Here is a 26,311-nt window from a genome sequence, read left to right as displayed (position 1 = left end):
CAGGGTCAGCTCTGCTGAATAGTCATTTATGATGTGCTGGGCTCCAGAGTCAGACGACTTGGGCACAAAACCTGGCCCTGCCTCTTACTAATCATTTATGCCTGGACAAGCTACTTAGGCTCTCTGAGCCTCAGTGTCTTCATCTGTCAAATGGGGATGAATATGAGAACCTACTCTGCTGGATGGTCATGGGGATTTGTAAATACATAGCAAATGTAACCACAGAGCCTGCACCTACAAACCACTCACTGAATATTCATTGCAATTATTATTTAGGCAGGCCTGGTGTCTAGGTTCCAAAGGTTTCTCATCCTAGAGAGACCAATGAGTTCCTGAAATAGCAATTTGTGTTGTGGTTCTCTTTCATGGGGATGTGGGAAATGAACCTTTTCCAGGGAGGCAGATGGATAGACCTCCTGCCATTGGTGAGACGTTCACTTCCATTTACCAGTCTGTGAACAGACCTGGCCAAGTCAATGCCAAGTGGAGTTAAGGTGGCTAAATCAATTGTCCCTCCACTGCCTGCAAGCCTCGTTGCCCCAGGTCCACTGGATTGGTAAGACCCTGAGTTTGGTTGTGTGACAGTCTGGCACCTCCCTCCCCAAAACAGGTCCCATTAAATGGGTTATATTGGGGGTGCTGCCCAGCCCCTGTTGTCAGCCAGCACCTCCATGTACTTCATAAGAATGGAAGCACTGCCTCCCTTCTGCTGGTTGACTTGATAAGCCTTGGCAACTTCCATGAGGGCAGCTCAGTGTGGTACCCCGGGGAACTGGAGAGGGCAGGGGTGCTGAGGGCACACCAGAATGTCCCAGCTGCCTCTTGAACTCAGCGAATGAGAAGTGAGTTCATTTCTCTGAGCCTCAAAGAGGTGCTGGAGTCACCCAAGTCAGTACATGCAGAAGGGTCAGGGCAGGGCAGGGAAGGCGTGGAGAATTGAAGGAGGCACCCAAACTTGCACAACCCAGAGAGTGAGTTCCTCCTTAAAGTTTGCCCCTAGGTGCCTTACCTGCCCCACATCCTCCCAACCCAGCCAACCAGAACCCCGGGCTTTAGACTGAGAGCCACATTGCTGCTACAGTTGTTTCCTTTCAATGGTACCCATCACTGTATTAGCAGTTGTAATATGCTATCATTCATAGTATCAAGAATAATATCAGCTAATTTTGATTGACTCCTGGCACGGTTCTAGGCACTTTCTAGGTGTTAACTCATTTAGTCCTTACAACAATTTTATTACTATTCCCATTTGCAGTTGAGGAAATTGAGGCCCAGAGGAGCTAACAAATTTGCCCAAGGAGACACAGCTGGTATGTGGTAGAGCCAGGAATCAATCCCAGCCAGGCAGATTCTAGAATCCAAACTGTTAACCACTACACAGAGCTGCTAAGATAGGCTGGTCCCACTTCACCGCTGGGTGAAGCCCAAACTCCACGACCAATAACCAAGCCCCCTCCTAGTCTGGCCCCGCCTCTGTCTCCAGCCTCCTCTACCCACATTTTCCTTGCCCTGCAGCCAAAACAAACTCCCTGGAGTGGCTCCAAGGAGGCCATGTTCTTTATACGTCTGTGTCTCTGCATCTGCTGTGCCCTCCACCTACCCTTCCTGACACCTGTCTGGCTGGCAAACGCTTATTCATTGTCTAAGACCCACCTGAAGTCATGCCTCCTCCATGAAGCCTTCCTTGACCACCAACCCCAGAGTGTTAATAGCTGACCCTCAGTGTCTTAAGAGAACCTAGACCTTCCTTGGTGTCTTCAAGTTGTTGACTATCAGGTGGGGTCTGGGGACAGACAGGATAATGGACATTCAACTGACATGAATTCAGTTGCTCCTGCAGGGAAATAAAGGCGGGTGGAATCACAATCCCTTTTGCTGGTGTCACTTTCTTAGGCTCCTATGGTGTGAGCATCCCATTCTCTAAAGGAACACCCACAATTTATATGTTGAATCTGGTGCCCAACCCAAGAAGCACGGAGATATCTGCTCCATGGATGAGCCAAACCCAGCCACAACTGGTGAAATTGTTGAGAGTGAAATGTTGGCGTGCAGTGTGGCATCTTCCTAAGAGGACAGGGCTATGTTGGCCAAAGTGATTTTCCCCGTGTGGGCTTGCTTTGGAATCTGACTCCCACACACTGTGATTGATCAGCCAGGCTGATTCATGATTATACAGCTTGGCTCCTGCATCTGTCTCCCTCAACATCCTAGGCACTCCTCCAGGACTCCATTCGGCTCAATATGTCTCCATCTCCTGGTGCCCAGGCTGTGCCCAGTCCCTGGCTGAGAGCTGCTCGGTTCACCTTCATTGGACAGAGAGAGTGAATGACAGCCAAGCCCACCAGGAAACCACACCAGATTAAAGACAGCTGGTTCGGCCCATCTAAGAAATTTTAATCACATTTTTTAGTCTTTTAACCTGTATTTGACAAATCTGGGAACACATAACTTCCCTGGTGTGTATTTGGTGTAATCCCCTTCCTGGAAGTTGTTTCCCTTACAAAGAAATAGGATGGCAGGGAGAAGAAATACGTGCTGTGGTGATTAATGAATGGTGATTAAAACAACTGGAAATTCCCACCCAAAAATCCTCTGGTGAGGCAGAAACTAGCAAAGGTCTCCTAATAAGGAGAGGTCAGGAAGCAGGAGAGGGAAGAGAGCTATGACTCATGGGCCCAAGTATGGTGCCTGCAAGCTTTCCGGAGCCCTCTGAGCGCTGCTGCTGGGAGGGTCGGCTGGGATTCCTTTCAGCTGGTGAGACCTCAAAATCACACCAGGTTATGGAGCTCTGTCCGGGTTTCTGTGAACCTAGGTAATAGATCTCTCGAAATAGACACCAGTGAAATACCGAGTTTCTGGGGAGACAAAAGAAAGAGATGGCGAAGAGGAAAATGCCCATCCACTTTCTTTAAATTGCAGTACACTTATCAAGCTCTCAGATGTGCCCGACACTGGGGGCGGCAGTGGTGGGAGGCTGAAATGTACTCCATAGTGTTGGGACTTCCAATTTCAAGGTATGATTAATGGTGGTGAGTGGGGAAGAGGGAAAATGTGCAAGCAAGGTGTTCTCAAACTCCACATATTTGTGGTAAGTTATGTTATTTACTGCAACAGTTCATAAGTTATTTACCCAAATGAGTTATAGGTTACTGATCTCTCTGCTATTTCTAGTACAATGAAATGGGTGCCTCTTTAGTGGTAGAATTGGCGGGGCGTTTGGGGGTAAGGGGAGCCCAGATTTCAAGTCTGTACATGGTCGTATCCTTATCTTCTCACTCCCTCTCTCTCCCTCCAGCTGGTATATTTATCATGGAGGATGGGGGTTGGGGGGCAGTTGAAAGTAACAGTCCTGTGGGTGATGTGTCCTTGGCTATGACTCTAGGAAACGGCCTATAAGTTGTCCACTCCTGCTGCAAAGGTGGGTAAGACTTGGCTTTTGTGCACATGTGTCTTTCGCTTTGTGTTTCCGCTGGACTTTGTGCTGAAAGCCAAGTGGAGATTGTGCCACCCAGCTCCTCTGGTTTGGGGGACAGAAGGAGAGATACGAACTATGGCTGGGCCCAACATGCCCAGTTGGTCATCTCGAAGTCAGAACAAAGAAGCGTGGTAAGATACTAAAAGTGTACCCTGAGTGAGTCATTTAACCCTTACAAGGCTTTGTCTTTTTTGCTTTGAAAAATGAGTTTGGACGAAAATCTGGGGTTATTTAGACCCCAAATTTAAAAAATGTAAGTAACAGAGGTCACATTAGTGATTCATGAAGGAAGAATTGGCATATTTAATAACTACAATGGGGACGGTTGGCTTTCCATACAGAAGAAAGAAAAAGTGGATGCCTAGATCTACACCATGGACCCAAAAAAGTGTTTCCAATACAGATTCCAGGTCCCATGGTGGCCCTACTGGGATGTGGTACTTTATCATCTTTAAAGCCCTCCACGCACCTAGAAATCCCCTAGTTTGGGGATTTCTCGCTGGGATAACTCCCTGGGATAACTCCCTGGGAACAGGGACCCTGGCTGTTTTTGTCATTAAATCTTAGGCACCAAGTATGGCCCCTAGAACATATTATGAACCCAGAAAATGTTTGTTGAATGAATACATGATTTCAAAGATTCTAAAAGGAAAAAAAATAATTTTCTGAAGAGATTGTACATTTTTCTTTGGCTGTCATTAATAATAGAACAGATTGTCATATCCCCAGAATTATTTGGGGGGACTGACCTGCCCAAAAGCAGGAGAGAACTGAGTGGAGAGATGCTGGTGAGATCAGCCTTATTCTTCTCAAAAGCTAATTTAATGATATTTGAAAATACCACACATACCTTGAGAGAAACTAGGCCCACTCGAAAATATTAAGCCATATTTTAACCATGGCCATGATTTTTTTTCATTTATTAAGTGCCTATTCTGTGTAGAAACACAATCTTTCTAACACAGGTGTTTGTTCCTCTTTTTTGTTTATGAAGGCATAACTTACATGTAATAAACATCACCAATTTTAAGTGTATAGTTTGATGAATTGTGGCATTTGTGGCCAAGGTATAATCACCACCCTGGTCAAGATATAGACTGGTGCTCCAAGAATCTTTTACAAATACTAGGGTAAGACATGTTTATGATTACAGAAAAAGAACATAAGGGTTGACATACACAGCTTGGACATAAATCTGACAACTGGGCTTCTGAACACAGATGTAGATTCATTTTTAATCTGGTGTCTTAAAGAACCCCTGGACCTTCCTACCTCTCTCAGAAGATTTGAATGGCTACGCTGCTTGAAGATGAAACATTTGCGTAAATAAATTTCTGCCTCAGAGGGTGTTTTCTGTCTCTGAGGCTATTAATTTAAAAGCTCAGAGTTCCTGGTTCCCACCCAAATTTATTAGCCCAAACTTCAATATAGGAATGTTAGTGTGTTTGTAAGAAATGAAATGCAGCAAAGACAAGGACGTGAAGATTACAGTTTTCAATGGAGCTGTTGGGAGGCTTGTAATTCCCACCTCCACGTGGGCACCATGCACTGTCTGGGCCCTGAGGCTGCCACTGAAAAAGGCAAGTTCCCGCTGCCTTCCCGTAGGAAAGGAGCTCCGTTCTGATCATGGGAAGCAAGAACAAATGAACAAGTAACTTGGTTCGCTGAGTCAGGGACTAGAGCAGGGATGGGCATAAAGAAGGTACAGGATGACTGGGCTGGGCCTTGGGAGGAGCACTTTCGGTGGCTGGTCAGGGAAGGCCGCTCTGCAGAGATGACCTCTGAGCTGAGGCTGGAGTGACAAAAAGGACCCGGCTCTTGCTAGAGAAAGAGCATTTTAGGAATTAGGACCAGCACATGCAAAGGCCCTGAGGTGGGAAAGGGATTGATGTGTTCAAAAAGAAGGCAAAGGTGACCGAGTACAGTGACCAAGGCAAAGAGAGGTACAAGCTGAGCTTGGAGAGATAAGAAGTTTTGTTCCAAAAAATGCAAACCTAAGCCATGTTGAAAACAAGTCACAAAAGCAGCTGTGCTGATGCTCTCGTACTCCGAGAGAGGTGTCACTGCTGGGCACCAGTTGTCAATGCTTACAGTTGCAAAGTGACTTCTTACTACATGACCGACCGAGTACTGATCACAGACTCTGACTGCGCAGGGAACGGAGAGTTATTCTAGCCCAACCCCCTCATTTTACAAATGAAGGAACAGAGGCCCAAAGAGGTTAAAGTTCTTACCTGATAAATGGGGTAAATGTAATGTACTTTAATGTAATTAATGTAATTAAATGTACTGTAATGAACTTGCAGTTCATTATCGCAGGTTGAGGGTTCAATTTCCACACCCTATAAAGAGCTGCTGGCTGGCAGGGCTGGCGCAGTGAGTGAGGGGCAGAGAGGTACCAGAAGAGGTTGACAAAATTCCAGACATTTGATCACAAACAGCTGCTGGGCTCTGGGAACACAGGTGCACTGTGGGAGGAGAAATGCATGCACCTCTCTTGCCGACTAGACCTTCTGGTAAAATTAAAGCAATGGCTGGTCAACACCTGGGCGGAACTCACATGTCACTCAACGGGTGCATGGATTAATAAACCGTGGCCTGTCCACACAATGGAACAGTACTCAGCCAACAACAAAAAAAAAGGAACAAACTTCTGACCCATGCAATACTGCAGAGGAATCTCACCAATATGCTGAGCAAAGAAGCCAGATACAAAAGAGAAGATTCTGTCAGATTCTGTTTATAGAAAGGTCCAAAGCAGACGTAACTCACTGCTCGTTTTCTGGGACCCGGAGTGAAGGTTGACGACAGAGGGGTGCCCAGGAAACTTTTTTGTTTTCATATCTTGATTGTGGTGGTGGTCTCCTGTATCTATATTTGTCAGAACTCTTAAAATGAGTGGGTCCTTCGTAATGTATATAAGTTATATCTCAATAAAGTTGACTAAAAACGTATTTTTAAAAGGAGGGAGGAAAAGCACAGCTGGAAAACAAAGAAAAATTTGGGGTTGGGTTGCTATTCATTGGTCAAACGCTTACTGAGCATCTTCCGTGTACAAGTACTGTCACCTTCTGTGTACAGGTACCATCGCCTTCCGTGTACAGGTACCGTCGCCTTCCGTGTACAGGTACCGTAACAGGTACTGACCTTCTCTTTGCTCCAGAACACGGTGGGACAGAGGCACCACCTGCTGCCCTGTGGGTCTGTGAGCCCCTGGGTTCCCTCCACGGGACCCACCCGCAGATGACCATCCCTTCAACCACTGCTCCCAGGCTGTCAGCCTCCCAGAGACTCACAGTCAGGACCTGAGTCAGGGAAGGGATGGTGGCTCTTCTGTTGTAGTCTTCAAGACTTAAAAATTGATAAAGCAAAGGGAATGAGAAGGAGATTGGGCTTGTTGATGAACCAAGGCTCCATCCTGACCGGGGTGCCCATCTCTGTTTAGTAACCGACCCCCACCTCACTGGCTTGGTCTTGTTTGTTCAGATCATTTTGCTGAACCCCAGTCTGAGGTATGAGCATTATTTTGCTCTAACTTTCAAGCTTGTTGACACAGTATATTTATATCGAATTTCTGCAAAAGTTTTCCTAACCTCCTCTACCATAGTACATGTATGTATGTATGTATGTATGTATGTATGTATGAATGAATGATGTACTGGGCATATGAAGTGCCCAGGGAAGGAGACAGCAGCCCTTTGCAGATACACACGACCCTCTACAGATCGACTTTTCTGTATGTGGACTTTCACAGTGAGAAGTGGTGTGGCAGTTTCTCTCATTGCTATCCAATCACAGATGGGGGATTTGAAAATATGGATATCTAGGATGTGGTGTAGTGGTTTTAATTTTTAGCAGAACTAATAGGCCAAACTAGAGACACGTGTCCATGCACAGCCCACAGTGGCCCGATTCTTTCCCACTGGGAGGGACAGCACTGTCATTTTACATCATCTCCCTTCTCAGACGGGGGGCAAGGAACAAAGTTATCAAAGAGGGCACCCTCCCTGAAAGAAAGACGGCAGGATAGCAGACCTAACTCATCCTGCTCACTCCATTTTTCTTCATTCCTTCAGAAGCTTCTGAGATTGCTCTGCCTCCTGGAAGTGGCATTACAGTCTCCATAAAGCCTGGGACCTCGACTCTGGCAAGGCCCTGTTACATCCTCACTTCTAAAACACCTACAATCATGTTATCCATCAAATCTGGAGAAAAAAAGACCTTTTCCTTTATGTGCCAGAATCCAGAGAATTACTTTGTCATGGAGATCCACAAGAATATTGGTAAGTACACGCTCATGGACTGTTTGGCCTCCCTGCCTCTCTTCCCTATGCTAAGCCAGCCTCCAATGCTAACAAGTAGCAATGGGACCGGAATCTGAGTTCTCAGAGTGCAGAGTCTTGGCCTGTAACCACAAAGCCACACTGTCTCTGAACAGAGCTGCTGGCCTTCGGGTCTGTGATGCTCAGTCTGATGGGCTGAAAACACTTGGCTGAAGGGGAGCAAATGTCAAGGGAGTTGGAGGACAAAAGATTGGAAGGTTGAGGAGATAAGAGTGGGGAAATTGGGTCCAAAAGGCAGAGTGAAAAAATAGCAGCTTTGGAGGCTGAGGGCGCTGGGTTTGGCTTCACGGTCCAGTACTGCTGATCGTGTGACCTGGTCACATGACTTCGTGTAAGTTACGTTAACTCCTTGGTGACTTAGTTTTCTAGTCCACAAAATAAGAGTCTTTGTACCAACCAATAGGGTTGTTATGAAGATGAAATGAAATAATGGATTGCGAATGTATGACACATAAGAATTGAACCAATTGTAGATATTTGGTATTATTAGCATTCAGAACTTGAGCTTGGGATAGGAGATTGACATAAAAAGTAATAATTGGGCAGAAGAAAACAAATGTAAACTTTCCCAATCATTTTAAGGTAGGCATGCCAACTAGGAACTAATAGCTGCAGTCATAACAGTGAGAACACTATTTGTTATCTAATTAAAGCCATACTCAGAAAATTTATTTGACTTTAACTGAAAATACATGGATTGGGCAATAGATCATGAAGGAAGAAAAAGGATAAAATATGGGGAGGGAGGATAATACAAGAGGGTAAAGGAGGTCAAATATATGGTAATGGGAAGGGAACTGACTCTGGGTGGTGAGCACACAATGTGATATATAGATGATGTATTACAGAATTGTACACTTGAAACCTATGTAATTTTATTAACCATTGTCACCCCAATAAATTTTAATAAAAGAAAAAGAAAAAGGATAAAATAAATCTTAGGAAAAAGGGATTGGGAAAAATAATGGAAATTCAAATACTTAAAAGCAGTTTTAAAACCACATTTAATAACTAAAACCAAGCCCTTGTTCTCTATAAAGACAATCAAATAGACAACCCTCTGGTTAATCTCCTGGGATAAAGGAGAAAATAGAAATATATAGCATTGAAATAAACGTGGGTTTAGTGACATACACAAAGGCAATTTCTAAAATTATAAGAGACTGTGTGCAACATTATGGTATTCAGTATAAAAATCTGAATGACATCGATGATTTTCAGGGAAAACTTGATAAGCCAGATTAACTCATAGAAAGGTAGGAAACCTAAATAAATAAATAACCAGGGAGGAGATTAGAAAAATGTCCAAGATGGAGGAGAGTAGGGTTTGGGTTAATTAGGGATGGTTTCATAGAGGATGTTATCAACCATCAAGGAGCAAATAATTTCTATGCTATTTAAACCACTCAGGAGGAGCATTGGCAGGCTTTTTCTGTAAAAGGCTACCTCGTCTCTGTCACTACTGCTCAGCTCTGCTGTTACAGCATGAAATCAGCCATAGATAACAGGTAAACAAATAAGCAATGAATGTTCCGGTGGAGCTTTATTTACAGTAACAAAAGTGTTTGGCTGGATTGGCCTCATGAGCTGTATGTCGTTTGCCAACCCCCATTTTGAGCATAGAAAGAGAAGGTCCACAGTTCAGTATTATAAGGCTCTTACAACCCTGATGTCCACATCTGCCAAAGCATAAAAAAGAAAACCACAATCTCTTATGATTTTACAGCCAAAAAACTCCTAAATAAAATATCTCAAATCCCCAAAATGCATTAAAAGAATAAGGCAACCAGAGCAGGGAGGGCTCCCTGGAAGACTGTAAGGGTGGTTCACCATTAACAAATTGGTTAATGTCATGCTTTGCATTATTAGGTAAGAGGAAAAACTACATATGATCATCTTAGATAACATTTCGTGTTTTTAATAAAACAGTAAACCAGAAATAGAAGGATGTCATCCAATAAAGTATATCTATCAAAAACTGATAGTAAATATCATACAACAGTCAGAGAAGCATTGAGAATAACACAGGGAACAACTTAAGTATTCCCACTCTGCATACTATCGGTCACCATTATTCAGAAGTTCTAATTAAATATTTAGGGAACACTTAATAAATACATCAAATGTATATGAAGCAAAATATAAAATTTTACTGAAAGACAAAAGATGTAAATAAATGGAGAAATATACTATGTTCCTTGATGAAGCTCTCAGTACCTTTTAAATGTCAATTCTCCCACAAATTAATTTATCAGTTTAAGTCAGTTACAGTTAAAATCTCAATGAAGTTTTTCCAGAGCCGAAGAGAATATTGATATACTTAAGAATTCAATGGAAGGGTGTGTTGCTATTCAAAGAATGAAGGAGACCTGTGTATCTGACATGGAAAGATGCCCCAAATAATCTTGTTTCATTGAAAACAATGCAGCTTGTAGTAAGAGAACAGTTCAGTCCCACTTTATTGAATACAAACACAGGTACACATAGTCATACAGAGCCCAGAGTCTGGAGGGATAAACACCAAAACGCTGACCTTGTATTATTTCTATAGTGGTTGGGGGAGGGGAACAGGTGACATTCATTTTCCTCTTCCTGTTCTTCCGTACTGTGTGTTTGTTTGTTTGTTTTTGTTTTTTACAAGCATAAATTACTTTATTATAATCAGTTAAACCAATAAAGAGACTGCCATCTTGGAAAAGGAAAAGGGTAATACAGCTCATCTCACAAGTCAAGTATTAGAATGCAACACAAAATTTACCACATAGTAAAGACACATGCTCACAATTTTTGAAAATATTTATGAAGATATTGATTTCTAAATTTATGAAGATATTAATTTCTAAAATAATAACTCCAGACACTGAAATCCAGTGCAGTGTTCTAGCTGCCCCTCATTTTTCAAACCTTCCCTGAATAAGCATTGTGAAAAGTCTCGGACAAAGTTTGATACCTCTGTTCTCATCCTTCCTTGAACAGTCCTATTAAAGTTACTGAAAGTAGAAGTCTCTGCTGGGGCCATCTGAGTTGTGAATCACTTCCAAAAGGACACTTCTCCATCCCCTGTTGGGAATCATTTTAGTTGTTTAACATTTTGGCCCGGGGGGACAGGAGACTTGGAGGCATGCCAATCATTGTGACTATTCTTCCCTGTGCCCATCCTCAAAACCAAAGCTCTTAGCAACAAATTAAAAAGCGCTTTTACAACCTGACTCACGTGACTGGTGGTAGAGCTGTGACTGGCTGGGCGATGGAGCTTTTTGACTCCAAGATCTTGGTATGAAATAAATCAAAATATCTCAGGTGGCCCAGGCTTGTGTATTTTCTAAATGTCTTCCAGGTGAGTCTAGTGTGGAACCAGGGCTGAGAACCAAAGCCTTAACAGGGTAAAGTGATCCCACAAGAGCACAAAACCCAGCAGGAGCCACTCCACATGGCCCTGGGCACCTTGGAGGTGTAGGTGGCAACTTACGAGGCCAACTTTTGAAGGAAAGAGGTGGCTTGATATAAACAAGTTTCCATAAGCTCCTAAAATAGTAGGTACTATCTTTATTGATGCACAAAATCTAATCCAAGCCACCCTTGTCGCCTCATTAGCTAACCCTGTTTTGTGGGTTAGCTGGCACAGTGGGTTGGCATGACTAGACACAGCTGGGCTTTTGGGATAGTGTGTACTGCAAGCACCACGCTCGTCCTCCAGACTCCAGGGCTGCTTTGCAAAAGTGAGAGGTTTGGTGTAGACGACCTCAGAGGTCCTAGACAGCTCTGAAATTCTCCCATCATTCCATTTCAAGTTGGCAGTCCTTTCAAATACCCCACGTGGGCAGCAATAGAGATTCACAGACCGTGATCCCAGTGGCCAGTGGCCACCGCACTTTTCACATGCCCGAGACAACAAGTTTTAACTGTTACATGGCCTGCTGTCTATTACTTCTTTCACATGCTTTCCTCTTCTTTCCTCCTCGACAGCAGCAGCATTTCTCCCTTTGTTTTAAAAGCCTTCAGAACAAAATACATCGAAGGATGTCATTAGGTGTTAGCCTTTTAAAAAATTCGCTGTCATGGTAATAAAATATGAGCATTAAAGCCACGAGGCAGGAAGGTCACTGTGTCTCCGGGTCCCAGTCATTAAGGGGCTTGGACATTCTGAGTGTCTCAGTGTGTTGATGAGTATGCTGATGGGAAAACCAGTTTTGAAAGGTGGAGTTTCGCCATTGGTGCTGCGCCCTAAAAGTTGTGAAACTGGGACTTTCTCAGAACAGAGGGAATAGAGTATCTCAGAGCATAGGCTCCCTTGCAGAGGGCGATGCTGATGTCCAGGAAGGCCTGGGCAGGGGCCCACCAACGGGACTCCACTGAATCTGAAAAACACAGTAGTTAGGGAGTGTCTAGGGTCTGGATTCCTGGAAGCAGAGACTGAAGGCAGATTTAAGTCATTTGTCAAGAGAAGCAGCCTATGAAGATGTGAGAAAAGCAGGAGAGAGCAAGGGAAGAAGTAAGCAAAGATGTTGTTTTAGCTGAAGTGTAGCCTCAGGCTTCCCGAGGTTGTGTCACTTGAAGCAGGGAGCTCAGGCTTTTTCACTTGTGCGACGGGCAGTGATTGACTGTGGGCTGCTGCCATTGTTGGGATGGGAGGGAGAGGGCAGCGAAACCACTTGGGCTTTTGTGGCACCCCCTCCCCCCCCCGCCACCAGCCGAGGCACTTGCCCAGAGAAGGGTGCATCTGTGTGCCACTGGCCACCAACACTCACGCAACCTGGAGATGGGTGCGCCCACCTAGTGGAGCTCCCAAAGGGTCAAGTACAGGGGTGAGACGGAGCAGTGAGTGGCCTGGTAGTGTTTGTGACAAAGACTGTTTTATGACTGTGTTTCAGACTGCATGTCAGGCCGATGTCCTTTTGGGGAGGTCCAGCTGCAGCCCCCAACGTCGGCACTGCCCACCCTCAACAGAACTTTCATCTGGGACGTCCACGCTCACAAGAGCATCGGTCTGGAGCTGCAGTTTTCCATGCCTCGCCTGAGGCAGATCGGGCCCGGGGAGAGCTGCCCGGACGGAGTCACTCACTCCATCAGCGGCCGCATCGATGCCGCCATGGTCAAAATCGGAACCTTCTGCAGCAATGGCACTGTGTCCCGGATCAAGATGCAGGAGCGCGTGAAAATGGCCTTGCACCTGCCGTGGTTCCACGACAGAAACGTCTCCGGCTTCAGCATCGCAAACCGGTCGTCCATAAAACGTGAGCACACACCCTCTTCCCCACTCTGCTGAGGTTGAAACATTCAGAATCACCAGTGGTCTAGGTCAGTGAGGGTCAGGTGTCAGCAGTTTTGTATGATTCAACCTGAATCATACAAAGAAGCTCCCGCTCTTGAAGCTATTCAGGCCACGCTGGGTGAGCTCTCATCCTTCTCTATTAACCTGGTGGCCGCTCTCTTTTCTTTGTCCTTTGCACATGGGAGGTTTGTTTGCAAGAAATGAGATGGGGTTGGTTCTGCAGACCTACTGTGATCGCTCCATTTCCAATTTCTTTGTCCTGTCCTATGTCTATCTCTTGCATGTTTTCTCTAATTGTGTCAGTGGTGTGTGAGAGCTGGCCCACACCGGCTCACGAGGGCTGACTGTTAAATGTGCAGGAATTTTGTGCTCTCGTGGTAAGCAGAGCCATTCCTAAAAATAAAACTACATGAACTGACAAGTAAGTAAATGAGTTTAGAAAAAACGGTAATAAACACTCAAAACTCATCACCTAATTCTTTCACGACATTTTCCTGTTTTCTGTGCTTTTGAGGTCATTTATGCCAATTGTACCTGGAGATGGAAATACTATAATGATGATGAGCTGCTTTGCCACTATTCCCTACTCCACATTCAGTCATCTCACTTTGGTAGCTTGAAATATCAGCTATGGTTGGGAGTATTTACGCCAACGAAGTGGGCAGGGCTTTCTCCCCCACTGACTCAGTTATGAAACCTTGACTCACCCACTGCTGATGTCTCCTCATACCGCATTCAGCTCAGGACCCGAGAACCGCCTTCCCCTCTCCTCGCCCCCCTGCCCCTCAGCTGTGGACAGCAAAGGCGGGATCTAATTGCCATGTTTCATTTCCACTCCCAATAGGACTATGCATCATTGAATCTGTGTTTGAGGGTGAAGGTTCAGCAACCCTGATGTCTGCCAACTACCCGGATGGCTTCCCTGAGGACGAGCTCATGACTTGGCAGTTTGTCATTCCCCCACATCTGCGGGCAAGTGTCTCCTTCCTCCACTTCAACGTCTCCAACTGCGAGAAGAAGGAGGAGCGGGTAGAGTACTACATCCCGGGCTCCACCACCAACCCCGAGGTGTTCAAGCTGGCCGACAAGCAGCCCGGGAACATGGCCGGGAACTTCAACCTCTCCCTGCAGGGCTGTGACCAGGATGCCCAAAATCCAGGGATCCTCCGGCTGAAGTTTCAAGTTTTGGTTCAACATCCACAAAATGAAAGCTGTAAGTGAGCCCACTTTCCTTTCCCCTCCTCTTCTAGCACCTTCTTTCCTTCCTGGGGAGTCTGCTTGGAGTGAGGTTCCCTTCCTGTTTCTCACCTGTGGCTTCTAGACCATTGGACTCTGGACCCTGTAAGAGTTGCAGGAAGTGCGTTGCTAGGCAGTGAGACAGGCTTTCTGGTGAACACCTGGCATGCCATTCCATTTCAACACAATAGAAGCAAACAGGAATTTGTGCTCAGGGTGCTAATGAAGGTGCTGGAAAGTTGCCTTTTAGACATCATGTCTTGACCCTACACTGTGAGCCGGGATGTCACCACACCGTCAGCAATAACGATAGCCAACACTGTTTTACTGGCTGAGCACCCCCACTGGGCACACACTGTGTGTGCCAAGCCCTGCCCTGAGCACACCGCTTATTTATTACAACCAGTAGGGGCGGCAGGAATTGTTATCATTTACTCAGGAGGAACCAGAGGGTTCAGAGAAGTTATGGAACTAGCCTAATATCACCCAGCTTGTCAGGAGCAGAGCAAGCTCAGAATCCAGAGCCTGTGCTGTGGACCACACTGAAACCCAGGTCGGTGGATGAGGAGGAGGTTACGGAACGTTCCACACACAATGACTAAGACATCATGAACCTAGAGAAGGGGAGCCAGGGCCAGGACTTGTAAGGCAATATGCCCAGGACCCCCACTTTGAAGTGCTCAGTCTTACGGAGGCGTAAGTACAGGTCAGCCCCTGAGAGCAAGCCCCTCCTTAAACTTTGCTCTCTGGGTGCCTCTTGCCTAACCTGAGTCCTGGCGCTGAGGGGAATGGCATGGATTTTGAGATAACATACAAGGTGAGTTCAGGGTGGTTATTCCTGGGACTCATCTGTGGAATTCACGAAGGAGCAAGTGGTGACACGTGGTCAGGACACTTCTGACACGTGCTGAGGATGGGTTCTATCCAGAGGCCTGATTCTCAGCCTTGTTTTTCTTGTTTCCTTCCAGGAAGTAGGCGGAGCCAGGCAGAAAAATTAAGTGGGAGTGTGGAGTGGCATGCTGTTTATTTTTGTAGGGTTGAGAAACATCTGAGAAGTGACCATGTGGGATCCACTCAAGGGGTTGCCCACCTGGCACTGTCTTGGGAATGCCCCTTGCTGCCCACTTGGGGCATGGCTGCCCGGGGAGCTGCAGCTCCACCCGTATCTTGACCCGAGATTCCTCTAAATTCACAATAAGTATGTAGAAGGTACAACTTTGCGTATATATTTGTGAATGTGTGTGTGTGTGTGTGTGTTTATTGACACATTTTATGATTCCACTGTCACCTTTTTATAATCAGAATGCTGAAACAGCCATGAAAGGATTTGGAATGGGGTGGGTATGAGTTTCAGAAGATAGCTTCCTTATTTATCTCAGTCAGTGTGAAATGCTGCTGGTTCATTGTTTCCTGTAACATCAGCTGGGCTGATTTCTAAAACTAAGCAAATTGTCATCGTGCTATCACCAGCATCAAGAAGGGTATGGCTTTAGTTGTGAGGTAAATAAAGCGTGATTACTTGCAGTGTGGAGGTGTGTGACCGTGTCAAGACCTTTGTGTGAGGTAGAGTTTACGTTTTCCTAGAGGAGTCCATGGACTGGGCCAGCAGAATTATCTCTGGGCTCTGGGGATAAAATTTGGTTGGCCTGGACTCATTAAGAGCTCCAATTTCTGGGCAGCTCCATCTGGATCCTCTTAGGATCCCTAACGTGGACCCTAAATTTCAAGGGGTTGCCCAAGGCAGCCAGTCCTGGGCATTTGTCTGATCCATTCTTAACAATCCTTCACTTGATAAAAATGTGTGGGCAGCTTGTTTTGTAGGCAGCGTAGCCCAGTGGTTAAGGCCATGTCTTCTGGGTTTGGCCTGTGTGGAGCTGAACCCGGTTCCTCGACTTACTGTGTGGCCATGGGCACGTCTCGTAACCTCTGTGTGACTCAATTCCTCCTCTTAAAATAGAGATGATAAGCCTGCCCTCATAGGGGTTGTTGTGAGGATGAAATGAGGCAGCTCAGTGTCTGGCAGGTAGGAAGCACTCTACCTCAGGCCCCAGGAGTCTGGAATTTATCCTGGCGGCGTTGACACATATTATGGCCTCTGACTTATTCCCAAGGAGCCCATTTTCATTTTAAAGTAAGAAATCTCTGTAGATTCCACAGAAATGATTAGGGGCCTTTATGAAACTTCAGTCAATAACCTAATCCCTTCAAAGGTTCCCAGTGTCAATAAGTATCAAATGGTGAGAGGTTGTCTTTTTTGTGTCGGGAACTGTTTTAAACCTCGGGCTTGAATGATTTTTACATGAAGAAAACCTCTGCAGCTTGTAGAAAGAATATACCATTCTTTTATGGCAGGAAACTGGGTTCAAATCACAGATCTGACCCTCTACTAGCTAAGTAGCCTTGAACATTTAATTGAACCTCTCTGTGGTCTCCTCTTTGGTCTGTCAACTGACAGCCACACAACCCCCTCCCCTCCTTGAGGAGGGACAAGGCCACTTCTCAAGGCACATAGAAGATACAGTAAAAATCTGTCTTGTCTTTCCATAGACTTATAAATGTTAACAGGTGACATTTACGTTTAAAACACTTCATCTCTGGGAGGCAAGGCTGTACATTTCCATCCTGTTCTGCCTGCTGAAGCTGCCCATGAAAACATTCCTTAGGCAGCACGTAAATTTGCTGTGTGTCTGTCCCTGCCCCTCGAGTTATTTTGAGATCCAACCAAAATCTGTGGAAAGAGGCCATGTAAAATGACTAATGAATGGAATGCATATGCAAACTAGAAAGTGGGAGAGTTAGCACTGAGAGCCAGGGGCCTCGTAACACTTCCCGCAGTGAGACGTCTGTCTTGCCCCAGAATCAGAATGTTTTTTCTCAAAAAACTGTGCTCCGTTTGGGCTCAGCTGCTGGTGTCTCGTTTCTGTGTACCTGATACAGGAACTTACAAAGCAAATATAAGCTATAAAACCACAGTACCATTTCACATCCACTAGAATGGATGGTGACACCAAATGAGGATGAGAGTGTGGAGCGTTTGACCTGAATATACTGCTGGTGGGAGTGTACGGTGGTGCCGCCACTTAGGAGAACCATCTGGCAGTTTCTTACAAGTTAAACTTACACTGACTTACCTGTGTCCCTGAAAGTTCACTCCTCAGTGTTTACCCAAGAAAAGCAACCCATACATCTAGTCCAAGAGTTATAAAAGACTATTAGTCAGCCATGACAAGGGAAACGTGACTAATATCCACAGCAACATGGAGGAGTCTAAAACACATTTGCTGAGTGAAAACAGGCAGAGCCGCAAGAGTACATACTGTACGATACCATTTTATAGGAAATTCCAAAAGAGACAAAATCTGCAGTGATAGAAATCCGAAAGTGGCTGTCTTTGGGGACATGACTGGAAGTCAGGAGGAATTGACCGCAAAGGGGCACAAAGGAACTCTCTGGGATAATAGGAATGTTCTAGATGCTGCTTTGGGTGGCAGATACAGTGGATCCATAAAACTGTGAAAACTCATCCAACTGAACACTTAAGATCTGTGCGTTTTATTATGTGTAAATTATACGTCAAAAAAATCAAGGGAAGATATATCAAATGGTTAAGAGGGTATGTTCGGGAGTCAGAGTGCTTTGGGTCCCACTGACTAGATAACTGGACAAGTGACTTGACTTTTCTAAGCTTCAGGTTCGTAGTTTGTAAGGTGGAGACAATAAAAGTAGTATTCCCTTAAACAAATTTAAACTTTGAACTTCCCAAAGGAAAGGCCTATTTCTTTCCTCCAGTAAATCAGCACTGGAGTTTGCGTTGGTCATAAAAGTAGGCCCTCTATAAATATTTGATGAACGGCTGCCGTACCAAACCAAGTCTCAAATGTGCATTTCTGAAGCATGTCAAGGAACGTCACTGTCGTCTTGGAACAGGAAGGCAGTTGGCATGTTTTTCAGTGGGTGTGTCACCCGTAAGTGAGCGGTGTGAAGCCAGGCAAAGGTTGGATGAAGAGTGGGAGAAGCCACGAGGACCCCCCCCAGATCCTCTTGGCATTAAGCAGCCAGGTGACTGCCCCTCCCCCAGCCAACAGAGAATAGACGTTTCTTCTCCGAAAAACATAAGACAGTTACTGTACCAAAGATCCCAGTTGCACTGAAGGTGAAGGTAGTAAGCCGAACACAGAAGGTTTGAGTAAAAGTTCAGGTACTGACTACTGAGGCCCCATCTGCTTCCTTCATGGGTGGCCCATGTGTTTCCTCCATTTGGTGTAGGGTGGGTTCTTCCCTGGGGGAATCTGACCAACTGAAGAGAAGAGACCTCAAGATACTGATGTCATGCATTCCCCCAGGAAGCATTCTGGCCAGATCATCCTCTAGAGAAACTCAGTTAACCGAAAATATGATGATAAGTACCGGGAAAACGGGAGAATGGGAAGTGTGTATGACATGGGGGGTTAATAGGCATATGTGTATTATACTCATCTATCTGGACAATCGATTTTATTCATACTGAATGTATTGCTTTGTAGGTATTGATTGGATTTGATCAATAGCTGTGTTCCATTCTTACAGGATTTCTTGGGGGATGAAGTATTTCACAGTTAAAACTAAATTAAGCCTAAAGGTTATCATACAGAGGACATATACAAATAAGCCATAATTAGAAGCACCAATTATCTGTTGTGAAAGCAAGAGAATTAATTGCAGTAATATGATCTCTCCCTAAGTATGGGAGTTTTGTAAAATGTCTTCCCTATAATCTGTGATAGTAGTTTAAGTGCACTGATATGGGAATCAGAAGACCTAAGCTGAGTCCTGCTGTGCCATTCATTAGTTGTATGACTGTGAGCAAGATGGTTTCACTCAGTCGCTCTCAGTTTTCTTATGTGTGAAATGGGAATAATGATACTCGATATTAATTCCTGTTCTGCCTACCTTATGGGTTTGTTTTGAGGAGTCGATGGAACTCATTCATTGATTGGCTAGCATGTATTGAGTACCTATGCCAGATAATGGATATTAAAGAGATCTGTACATTTCAAAGCCCTGTAGAAATAAAGGGGACTATTTAATTGAGAAAATGTCTGACTTGGATACTTAATATTAGTGTAAAAAACATAAATGTGGAACTTTTGAGATATCTTACTGAACAGAAAAATGACTGTCATTGTCATTTTGATTGGTACAAAGCCCTGCCTCCATGGCTTAGGCAAAAGACAAACATTTCAGCATTTTCTCCCTAACCTAACACCAATGCTGAACTCATCCTACATATGTAGTAAATTCCGAGTGTGTGTGTGTATATGTGTACATACATATGCATAGTATATTATGTGTTTATGTATGTGTGTATGTGTTTATGTGTGTATACATGCATACACTTATGATCCTTTAATAAAAACTGTACCAAAACAACCTTTATATAACTATGTCCTTCAGCCAGTTTAGAGTGCACATTCCCTAATGAGGCCATTTCTCCACAGGAAGGTATGTTCCCCAGCCTTTTCCTCTCACAAATGACAGTAGTTGAGGAAGGCTCTGCAGAGTTGTCTTTCTCTGCAGGCTCCCACTGGTCCCTGGGTTGAGGTGTAAGTTCATCTAATGCAACTTTAGTATTGGTTCTTCTCACTGTGTTCCCTGCTCAATGTCTGCGGCTTGTGTCCTGGGGTCTGTTTTCCCAGCAAGGGCAATGAGTTGTAATTATTTCCATGCCTTATCTCACCTCTGCCCTCAGCTACTGTCACTGCCCTCACCTCTGCCCTCAGCTACTGTCACTTCTCTACCCCTCGCAAAAACTGGAAGGTAGGCATTCCCTGGATCTATTCCGGAGTGGGCAGTGTGGGGAGCCAGAGCGAGGTGAGGGGTGCTGTGAAGTTGGTTCTGGGCTTGTGAAGGCAGCCAAGGAGCCAAGAGCAGCAGACACAAGGAATAGAAGGCAGAGGGAGGAAATCGTGAGTGAGACTTAGCTCCTGTCCCCCAAGGCCCCACCACGGGCCCTAACGTCCAGGGCTTCAATTGCAAATTCCCCCTCAGCCCATGCTGGCTCGAAATGGTTTTCTGCACTCCATGACCAAAAATGACTAATACATCCTGACTAATACATCCATTAAAGGTTTTGTTTTCATCCTGTCTATGAGTACCACACTGTTCTTAATTACTATTCATAGTAAAAAAGTATTTACATAAGTGATTGTAAATCTCACTAGGTTGACTACTAGGCAACCACTACGATTAATGAATATGTTAAAAGATGAGTGCCTGTGAATCTATATAGTAAAATAAGTAAAACTATATAAATAATAAAGTAAAAGCTGAGTAAAATTTTACATTCACTCTACTTTTAAGTAGGTGAAAATATGCCTGCATAGGAACAGGACTAAAATGAATTTGAAGAAATGAAAGCAGTTCAATAAGGGTGGTAGACGTGCGGTCCACTATGTTTCTTTTTAAATTTCTTTTAAAGTTATTGTGATGTTGCCTTCATGTTAAAAAATATTTCCAGAGTTCCCTGGCCGTGAGAGGTATTTGTGCGAATCGTTCCCATTTCCCGGGGTGCTGCTGACCCGTTCTTCACGCCGGTTTTCTATTTGTGTTTCCAGATATAACCTACACGGTTGACTTGAGTAATGAACGAGCCACGTCGCTCACCATCGAGCAGAGGCCTGTCAAGCTGAGCCGAAAGTTTGTCCCCGGATGTTTTGTGTGTCTGGAGTCGCGGGCCTGCAGCACCAACCTCACCCTGACACCTGGCTCCAAACACAAGATCTCCTTCCTTTGTGATGATCTGACACGCCTGTGGATGAATGCCAAGCAAACCATAAGTACGGCCCCCTGGTTGGCGCACTCCTCCCGGGTGGGCCGTGGGCAGCTCTCCCCTCCCTGCCCTGTCTTCTGGATGGGGTCCACTGGGCAGGTTGTAAGTAGTATGATCAGAAATGTCCCCCACAGTGCAGGATGAGCAATGGGGCAACCAAGAAGCAAGCAGCGAGGTGGGAACACTCCCTCTCTGGGACCAGCAGTTTCTGTTGGAACGAGCACCTTCAGGAGTGCAGTGTATTCCCCATATCCATGTTTTGGTATCCTCTGTCCAGCCTCTAGTCTCCCTCCTGTGAAACCCTCTCCTCCTCTGTGTAGCTTTCCCCATCCTTTCCCGTCCGCATGACCCCTTCCTTGCATACTCACTGCCCACTTGTCTTTACTCTGAGTCTTGAGGTCAAGAACTTTGGTTTGCTCCATTTTTTTATCCCTTTAGCCCCTAGCAGTGCTGGACATGTGCTAGTCATGTAACAAATATGTGATGCATGGAGGGCAGCAAAACCAAGTCGCCTCCCTGCTGGGCCACATGATCTTTGACATGCTCCTAGAATCTCTGCAGATACAGGAGCTGAGGCCACGAGAGGCAAAACAGCCTGCCTGAGGCCACCCCATTAGGAAGTGGCAGAGCTGGAATTCAAGCTGAGATCTCCCCAGCTCCACTCTATTCTAGTCACTACACAGAACTGCCTCCCTACAGATGGGGACTCATGGGCAACAGGTCTTGATGAAGGAAAAAGCTGTGCCCTGCCCACGTGGCATTTAGCATCTAAGACACACACACAGAGGCGAGAACTTGAGAAACAAGAAGAGACATTTCTAACCCTGAAGATCCCCAGAAGTTGGTCTGCCAGTTTAGTAAGAATATGAGAGAATAGGAGAGGAAGCTAGAAAAGGGGCATCAAGGAGCCAGGAATGGCAGACAGTGGGAGAGGGAAGACCAAAGGGAAAAGCAAGAAAGCCTCAGGCTGCCTTGAGAGCTGGCAAGATGCTCTTGCAGTCTCCTCCCTGCCTGGGTACCACGAGCCCCTCTTTTGCAGGCTGCATGGACCACCGCTCCTGCCACAGGAAGTCCTACTTTCTCCAGGTGCCCAGGGACATCCTTCAACTGCCTGTGCAGCTGCACGACTTCTCCTGGAAGCTCCTGGTGCCCAAGGACAAGCTCAGCCTGGCCCTGGTACCGGCCGAGAAGCTGCAGCAGGACACACGGGAGCGGATCTGCAACACTAGCTTCAGCTACCTCATGGCCAGCTCCAGCTCCAGCCCCGGCCAGGAACTTTACTTCGGCTACTTCTGCTCGGGAGGGTCCATCGAGCAGATCCAGGTGAAGCAGAACATGTCGGTGACCCTGCGCACCTTTTCCCCCAGCTTCCAACAAGAGTTATCCAAGCAGGGCCTGACGGTGTCCTTCATACCGCACTTCAAAGGTAAGGGCATCTTTCACTCTCCTGTCTCCATGCCCCCTTAGCCTTTCTTGTTTGGCCATTCATCTTATTTTGGTTTTGTGATCGTCTTAATTAAGTTGTCAACATGAAGAGGAGAGATGGCTGTGTGGGCTGGTCCTCACATAAGAAATATGAAAGATGGTGAGTCCCAATCCTGACTTTGCCATTAATCTAGCATGGAAAATTCCAGGAGTTAGATATAAGACTGTCTGACAGGGGGAGGCGATGGTTGATGGCAGTGGAACAAATAATCAGGTTCGAGTGTTTTTTGGAAGCAGGCAGGATATAAATTAGAACTAACCAAATATTCCCAAGTGCTGGATTTTTTTTTTTTTTAATTGGGGAACAGTGTGTTTCTCCAGGGCCCATCAGCTCCCAGTCATTGTTCCCTCAATCTAGTTGTGGAGGGCGCAGCTCAGCTCCAAGTCCAGTTCCTGTTTTTCAATCTTTAGTTGCAGGGGGCGCAGCCCACCATCCCATGTGGGAATTGAACGGGCAACCTTGTTGAGAGCCTGCGCTCTAACCAACTGAGCTATCCGGCGCTCAGAGGCAGCTCATTATCTTCAATTGAGTTGTAGAGGGTACAGCTCACTGGCCCATGTGGGAATCGAACCAGCAACCCTGTTGTTCAGAGCTCGCACTCTAACCAACTGAGCCATCCGGCTGCCCTCCGAAGTGCTGGATTTTTAAGGTGGTAACATAAACACCCTTCTGCAGACATGGTTATGATTCTGCTCTGACCATTCGGGATGCAGTGTGGAGAGCACTGAGGAAGGAATGCTGGGAGAGAGGAATCTAGAGCGCCAGGGTTCTGTCCTCCTGGGAGGCTAGTGTGTGACCTTCCATGTCCTGAGGCAAGAAATGAGGTCTAAATTGGTCTCAACTTTACATGCCTGATTTTAAAAGTCACAGTCACCATTACAAATTGCTCAACGTTAGAGGCCATTTTAAAATTGGCCAAGACCTTTGAGGTTTACTTCGTAGTTTTGTTCTCAGAGGCATGAGTGGGAGAGAGAAGAATGTTTGGCCATACAATTAAAGTCACTCCAGGCTGCCAGGTATCCCCACAGGTCACCAGAAAAATGCCTTCTGGGGGGGCTCTGGAATTAAGACACACTCTCCTCAATGTGGCATGTGGGGGCTTACCTCTCCTGAAGGTAAGGATTACATTAGTTGACGTGTCGGAGATTCCTTCAGCTTGGCAATTCTAGAATTCTTCCCAGGACCCAAAATTTGTTTTTTAACCTCTGAAACAGAAATTCGTATATACCCACCCATCCCACCGTGGCTCACAGATGAATGTTAGCTGTGTTGAGGGCATTTCTGAAAAGAAGCTGAGATAACACCCAGCTTGGCAAACTGGCCTGTTTTTCGCTTGTTTGTTTTGTTTCGTTTTCCTTGAAAAGACCTGATGTGACTGAGACTCTAATCCTGTGCTGGCCAATACAGTAGCCGTTGGTCACACGTGGCAATTGAAATGTAATTAATAGTGAAGACAATTTAAAATACAGTTCCTCAGCCACACCGAGCACGTGTCACGTCTTCGACAGACACGTGTGGCTGTGGCTACTCTATTGAGCGATGCAGATAAAGAACATTTCCACCATCACAGAAAGCTCTGTCGGACACCGCTGATTTTAGAAATGTGACCGTCGTCTCCTCCACCACAACTTTTCCTCTCCAGTCTGATTGAGTGACACGTCTGTGTGGCATTTTTTCCCTTTCCTGCAGAGGAAGGTGTTTTCACGGTGACCCCAGACACGAAAAGCAAGGTCTACCTGAGAACCCCTAACTGGGAACGGGGCCTGCCCTCCCTCAACTCAGTGTCTTGGAACATCAGCGTGCCCAACGACCAGGTGGCCTGCCTGACCTTCGTAAAGGAGCAGACTGGCCTGGTCTGCCAGACGGGGCGCGCATTCATGATCATTCAGGACCAGAAGACCCAAGCTGAAGAGGTCTTCATCCTGGAGGAGATGCTCCCCAAGCGTAGCTTCCACCATCACAACTTCTGGGTCAACGTCTCCAACTGCAGCCCTGTGAGTGGCAAGCAGCTGAATCTGCTCTTCCAGGTGTCACTTACCCCAAGGACTATTGGTAAGGGCCTTAAAGGTTTTTCGGGGATAATGGTGAATGGCAAATTGGGGGCTGAGGGGTAAGGAGCAAGTCTGGGAGGTGAGTCAGAAAACAGATTTGAGTCCTGGCTGTCCATGTATCAGTCAACTATTGCCTCAGTAATGCTGCATAACAAAGCACCCCAGGACTCAGTAGCTTAAAAACAGCCATTATTAGTGCTCACATGTTGGCTGGGCGATCTGGTCTAAGCTAGGCTTGTCAGGGTTTATTCAGTCATGCAGCTGCAGGTTGGCTAGAGGACTTTGCTCCTCTTGGCCAGGTATTCTCACATATCTGCGGCCCAGGCAAGATCAGCTGCGATAAGTGGGCTTCCTCGGCTCTCTTCCATGTGGTCTGTTATCCTCCAGGCTAGACCTATTCTCATGGCAGAGGCAGAGAGATCCAAGAGCGGCTGGAGGAGGCACACGAGGTGTCTTGATGCTTTGGTTGGGAACTCATACACCATCCCTTCTACAGCATTCTTTTGGCCGGCCCAGATTCAAAGGGTGGACATGATTCACCCCTTGAATAGAGGACATGGTTCAGGGAGGGGGGAGAATGAGGGCATTTTGGTAGTCAACCTACCACAGTCATTTACTATGAATCTCTTGCTGACAAAGAATTCTCTTTACTGCTGACCTTCCTCATCTGTCTAGAGTACATAATAATAACTACCTCGTAAAAGTATCGTTGGGCATTCAGTGTTGGTGATTAAAATGTGGGGACCTGGCAAGTGTGACACAGATACATGGTGCTGGCATTTTTAATTTAGTCCAGTGAAACATTGGATTCCATGAAACGCCCCAATGGCAGGCCTCAGAGCCAAGAGAGGAGTTGGCTTTTATGCTCAGTGTTGCAGGATCCACTGAAGAGTTTCAGGCAAGCAAATGCCTGTGTGGCAGGGCAGTCTGGTGGGGCCGTGTTTGCCCGTTATTCTGACAGTAAAAGAGCATCACAGAGGGTTGGAACCAGAAGGGACCGTGGAGGTTGTTTCTCCCATCCCCTCCCCTTTCTGGCAGTCAGGGATTGAGTGTCCGCCCACGGGCACACAGATGGCTGGCGGCAAGAGAACTGATGGGAACCAAAAGCCACACGTGAAAAGCTCTCCCATGCTCTCAGGTTAGCTCCTGGGTTTTCTTCCTCTCTGACACTGATTTTTCTGTCATCTGTTTCTATTCCTGTTTTCTCTTAATCTCGCCTTTTGTTTTCTTGTTAAACAAGCAAGAATTCGAAATCCCTGTTTTGATGCAGGGCTTCCTCTCTGATTTATTTTCTCTTTCCTTTGCACAACTGTAGGAAAAGGACGGCACGAATGAAACAACCTTCTCCTTCACTTCTGACTTTTGACTCCCTCCTTTCTCCTGCACCCCTCTGCTCTTCTCTCCTCCACAACAGGCTGTGGCGATTGGGGGAACACGCCCAGGATAGCCAGGAGTAGCCTTTGAAGTAGGTCCCCCAGTATGTTTTAGTTTTAGTGGCTTGTCTCATAATTTTAGTAATGCTTGTCTCATAATTCCGTGGGTCAGGAACTCGGACAAGGCACAGCACAGGGGCTTATCTGTGCTCTGAGGCATCCAGGGCCTCGGCCAGATGCCCTGAACAGCTACAGGATTGGGGTGGT

The 26,311-nt window shown here is 46.0% G+C and overlaps 1 protein-coding gene across 2 annotated transcripts in view; it reads left to right on the top strand.

Moving 5' to 3' along the window:
* Positions 1–26,311, top strand: part of CDCP1 (CUB domain containing protein 1) — a 47,933-nt gene that overhangs the window by 15,326 nt on the left and 6,296 nt on the right. The window contains exons 2-8 of one of the 2 annotated variants that reach the window (XM_081072213.1): positions 7,552–7,758; positions 12,690–13,052; positions 13,935–14,303; positions 20,920–21,141; positions 22,174–22,560; positions 24,310–24,672; positions 25,987–26,056. In XM_081072213.1, the coding sequence (XP_080928339.1) occupies positions 7,552–7,758; positions 12,690–13,052; positions 13,935–14,303; positions 20,920–21,141; positions 22,174–22,560; positions 24,310–24,672; positions 25,987–26,006 (1,931 nt within the window). In that variant the 3' untranslated portion in view covers positions 26,007–26,056. Of the gene's footprint in view, positions 1–7,551; positions 7,759–12,689; positions 13,053–13,934; positions 14,304–20,919; positions 21,142–22,173; positions 22,561–24,309; positions 24,673–25,986; positions 26,057–26,311 lie in introns of those variants that run through there. The other variant, XM_081072212.1, reaches the window with a different exon arrangement.

This window comes from Rhinolophus hipposideros (genome assembly GCF_964194185.1).
Source record: "Rhinolophus hipposideros genome assembly, chromosome: 14".
Lineage (NCBI taxonomy): Eukaryota > Metazoa > Chordata > Mammalia > Chiroptera > Rhinolophidae > Rhinolophus > Rhinolophus hipposideros.
The sequence above is the reverse complement of the archived record's forward strand: the minus strand, read 5'-3'. Positions and strand labels throughout refer to the sequence as shown.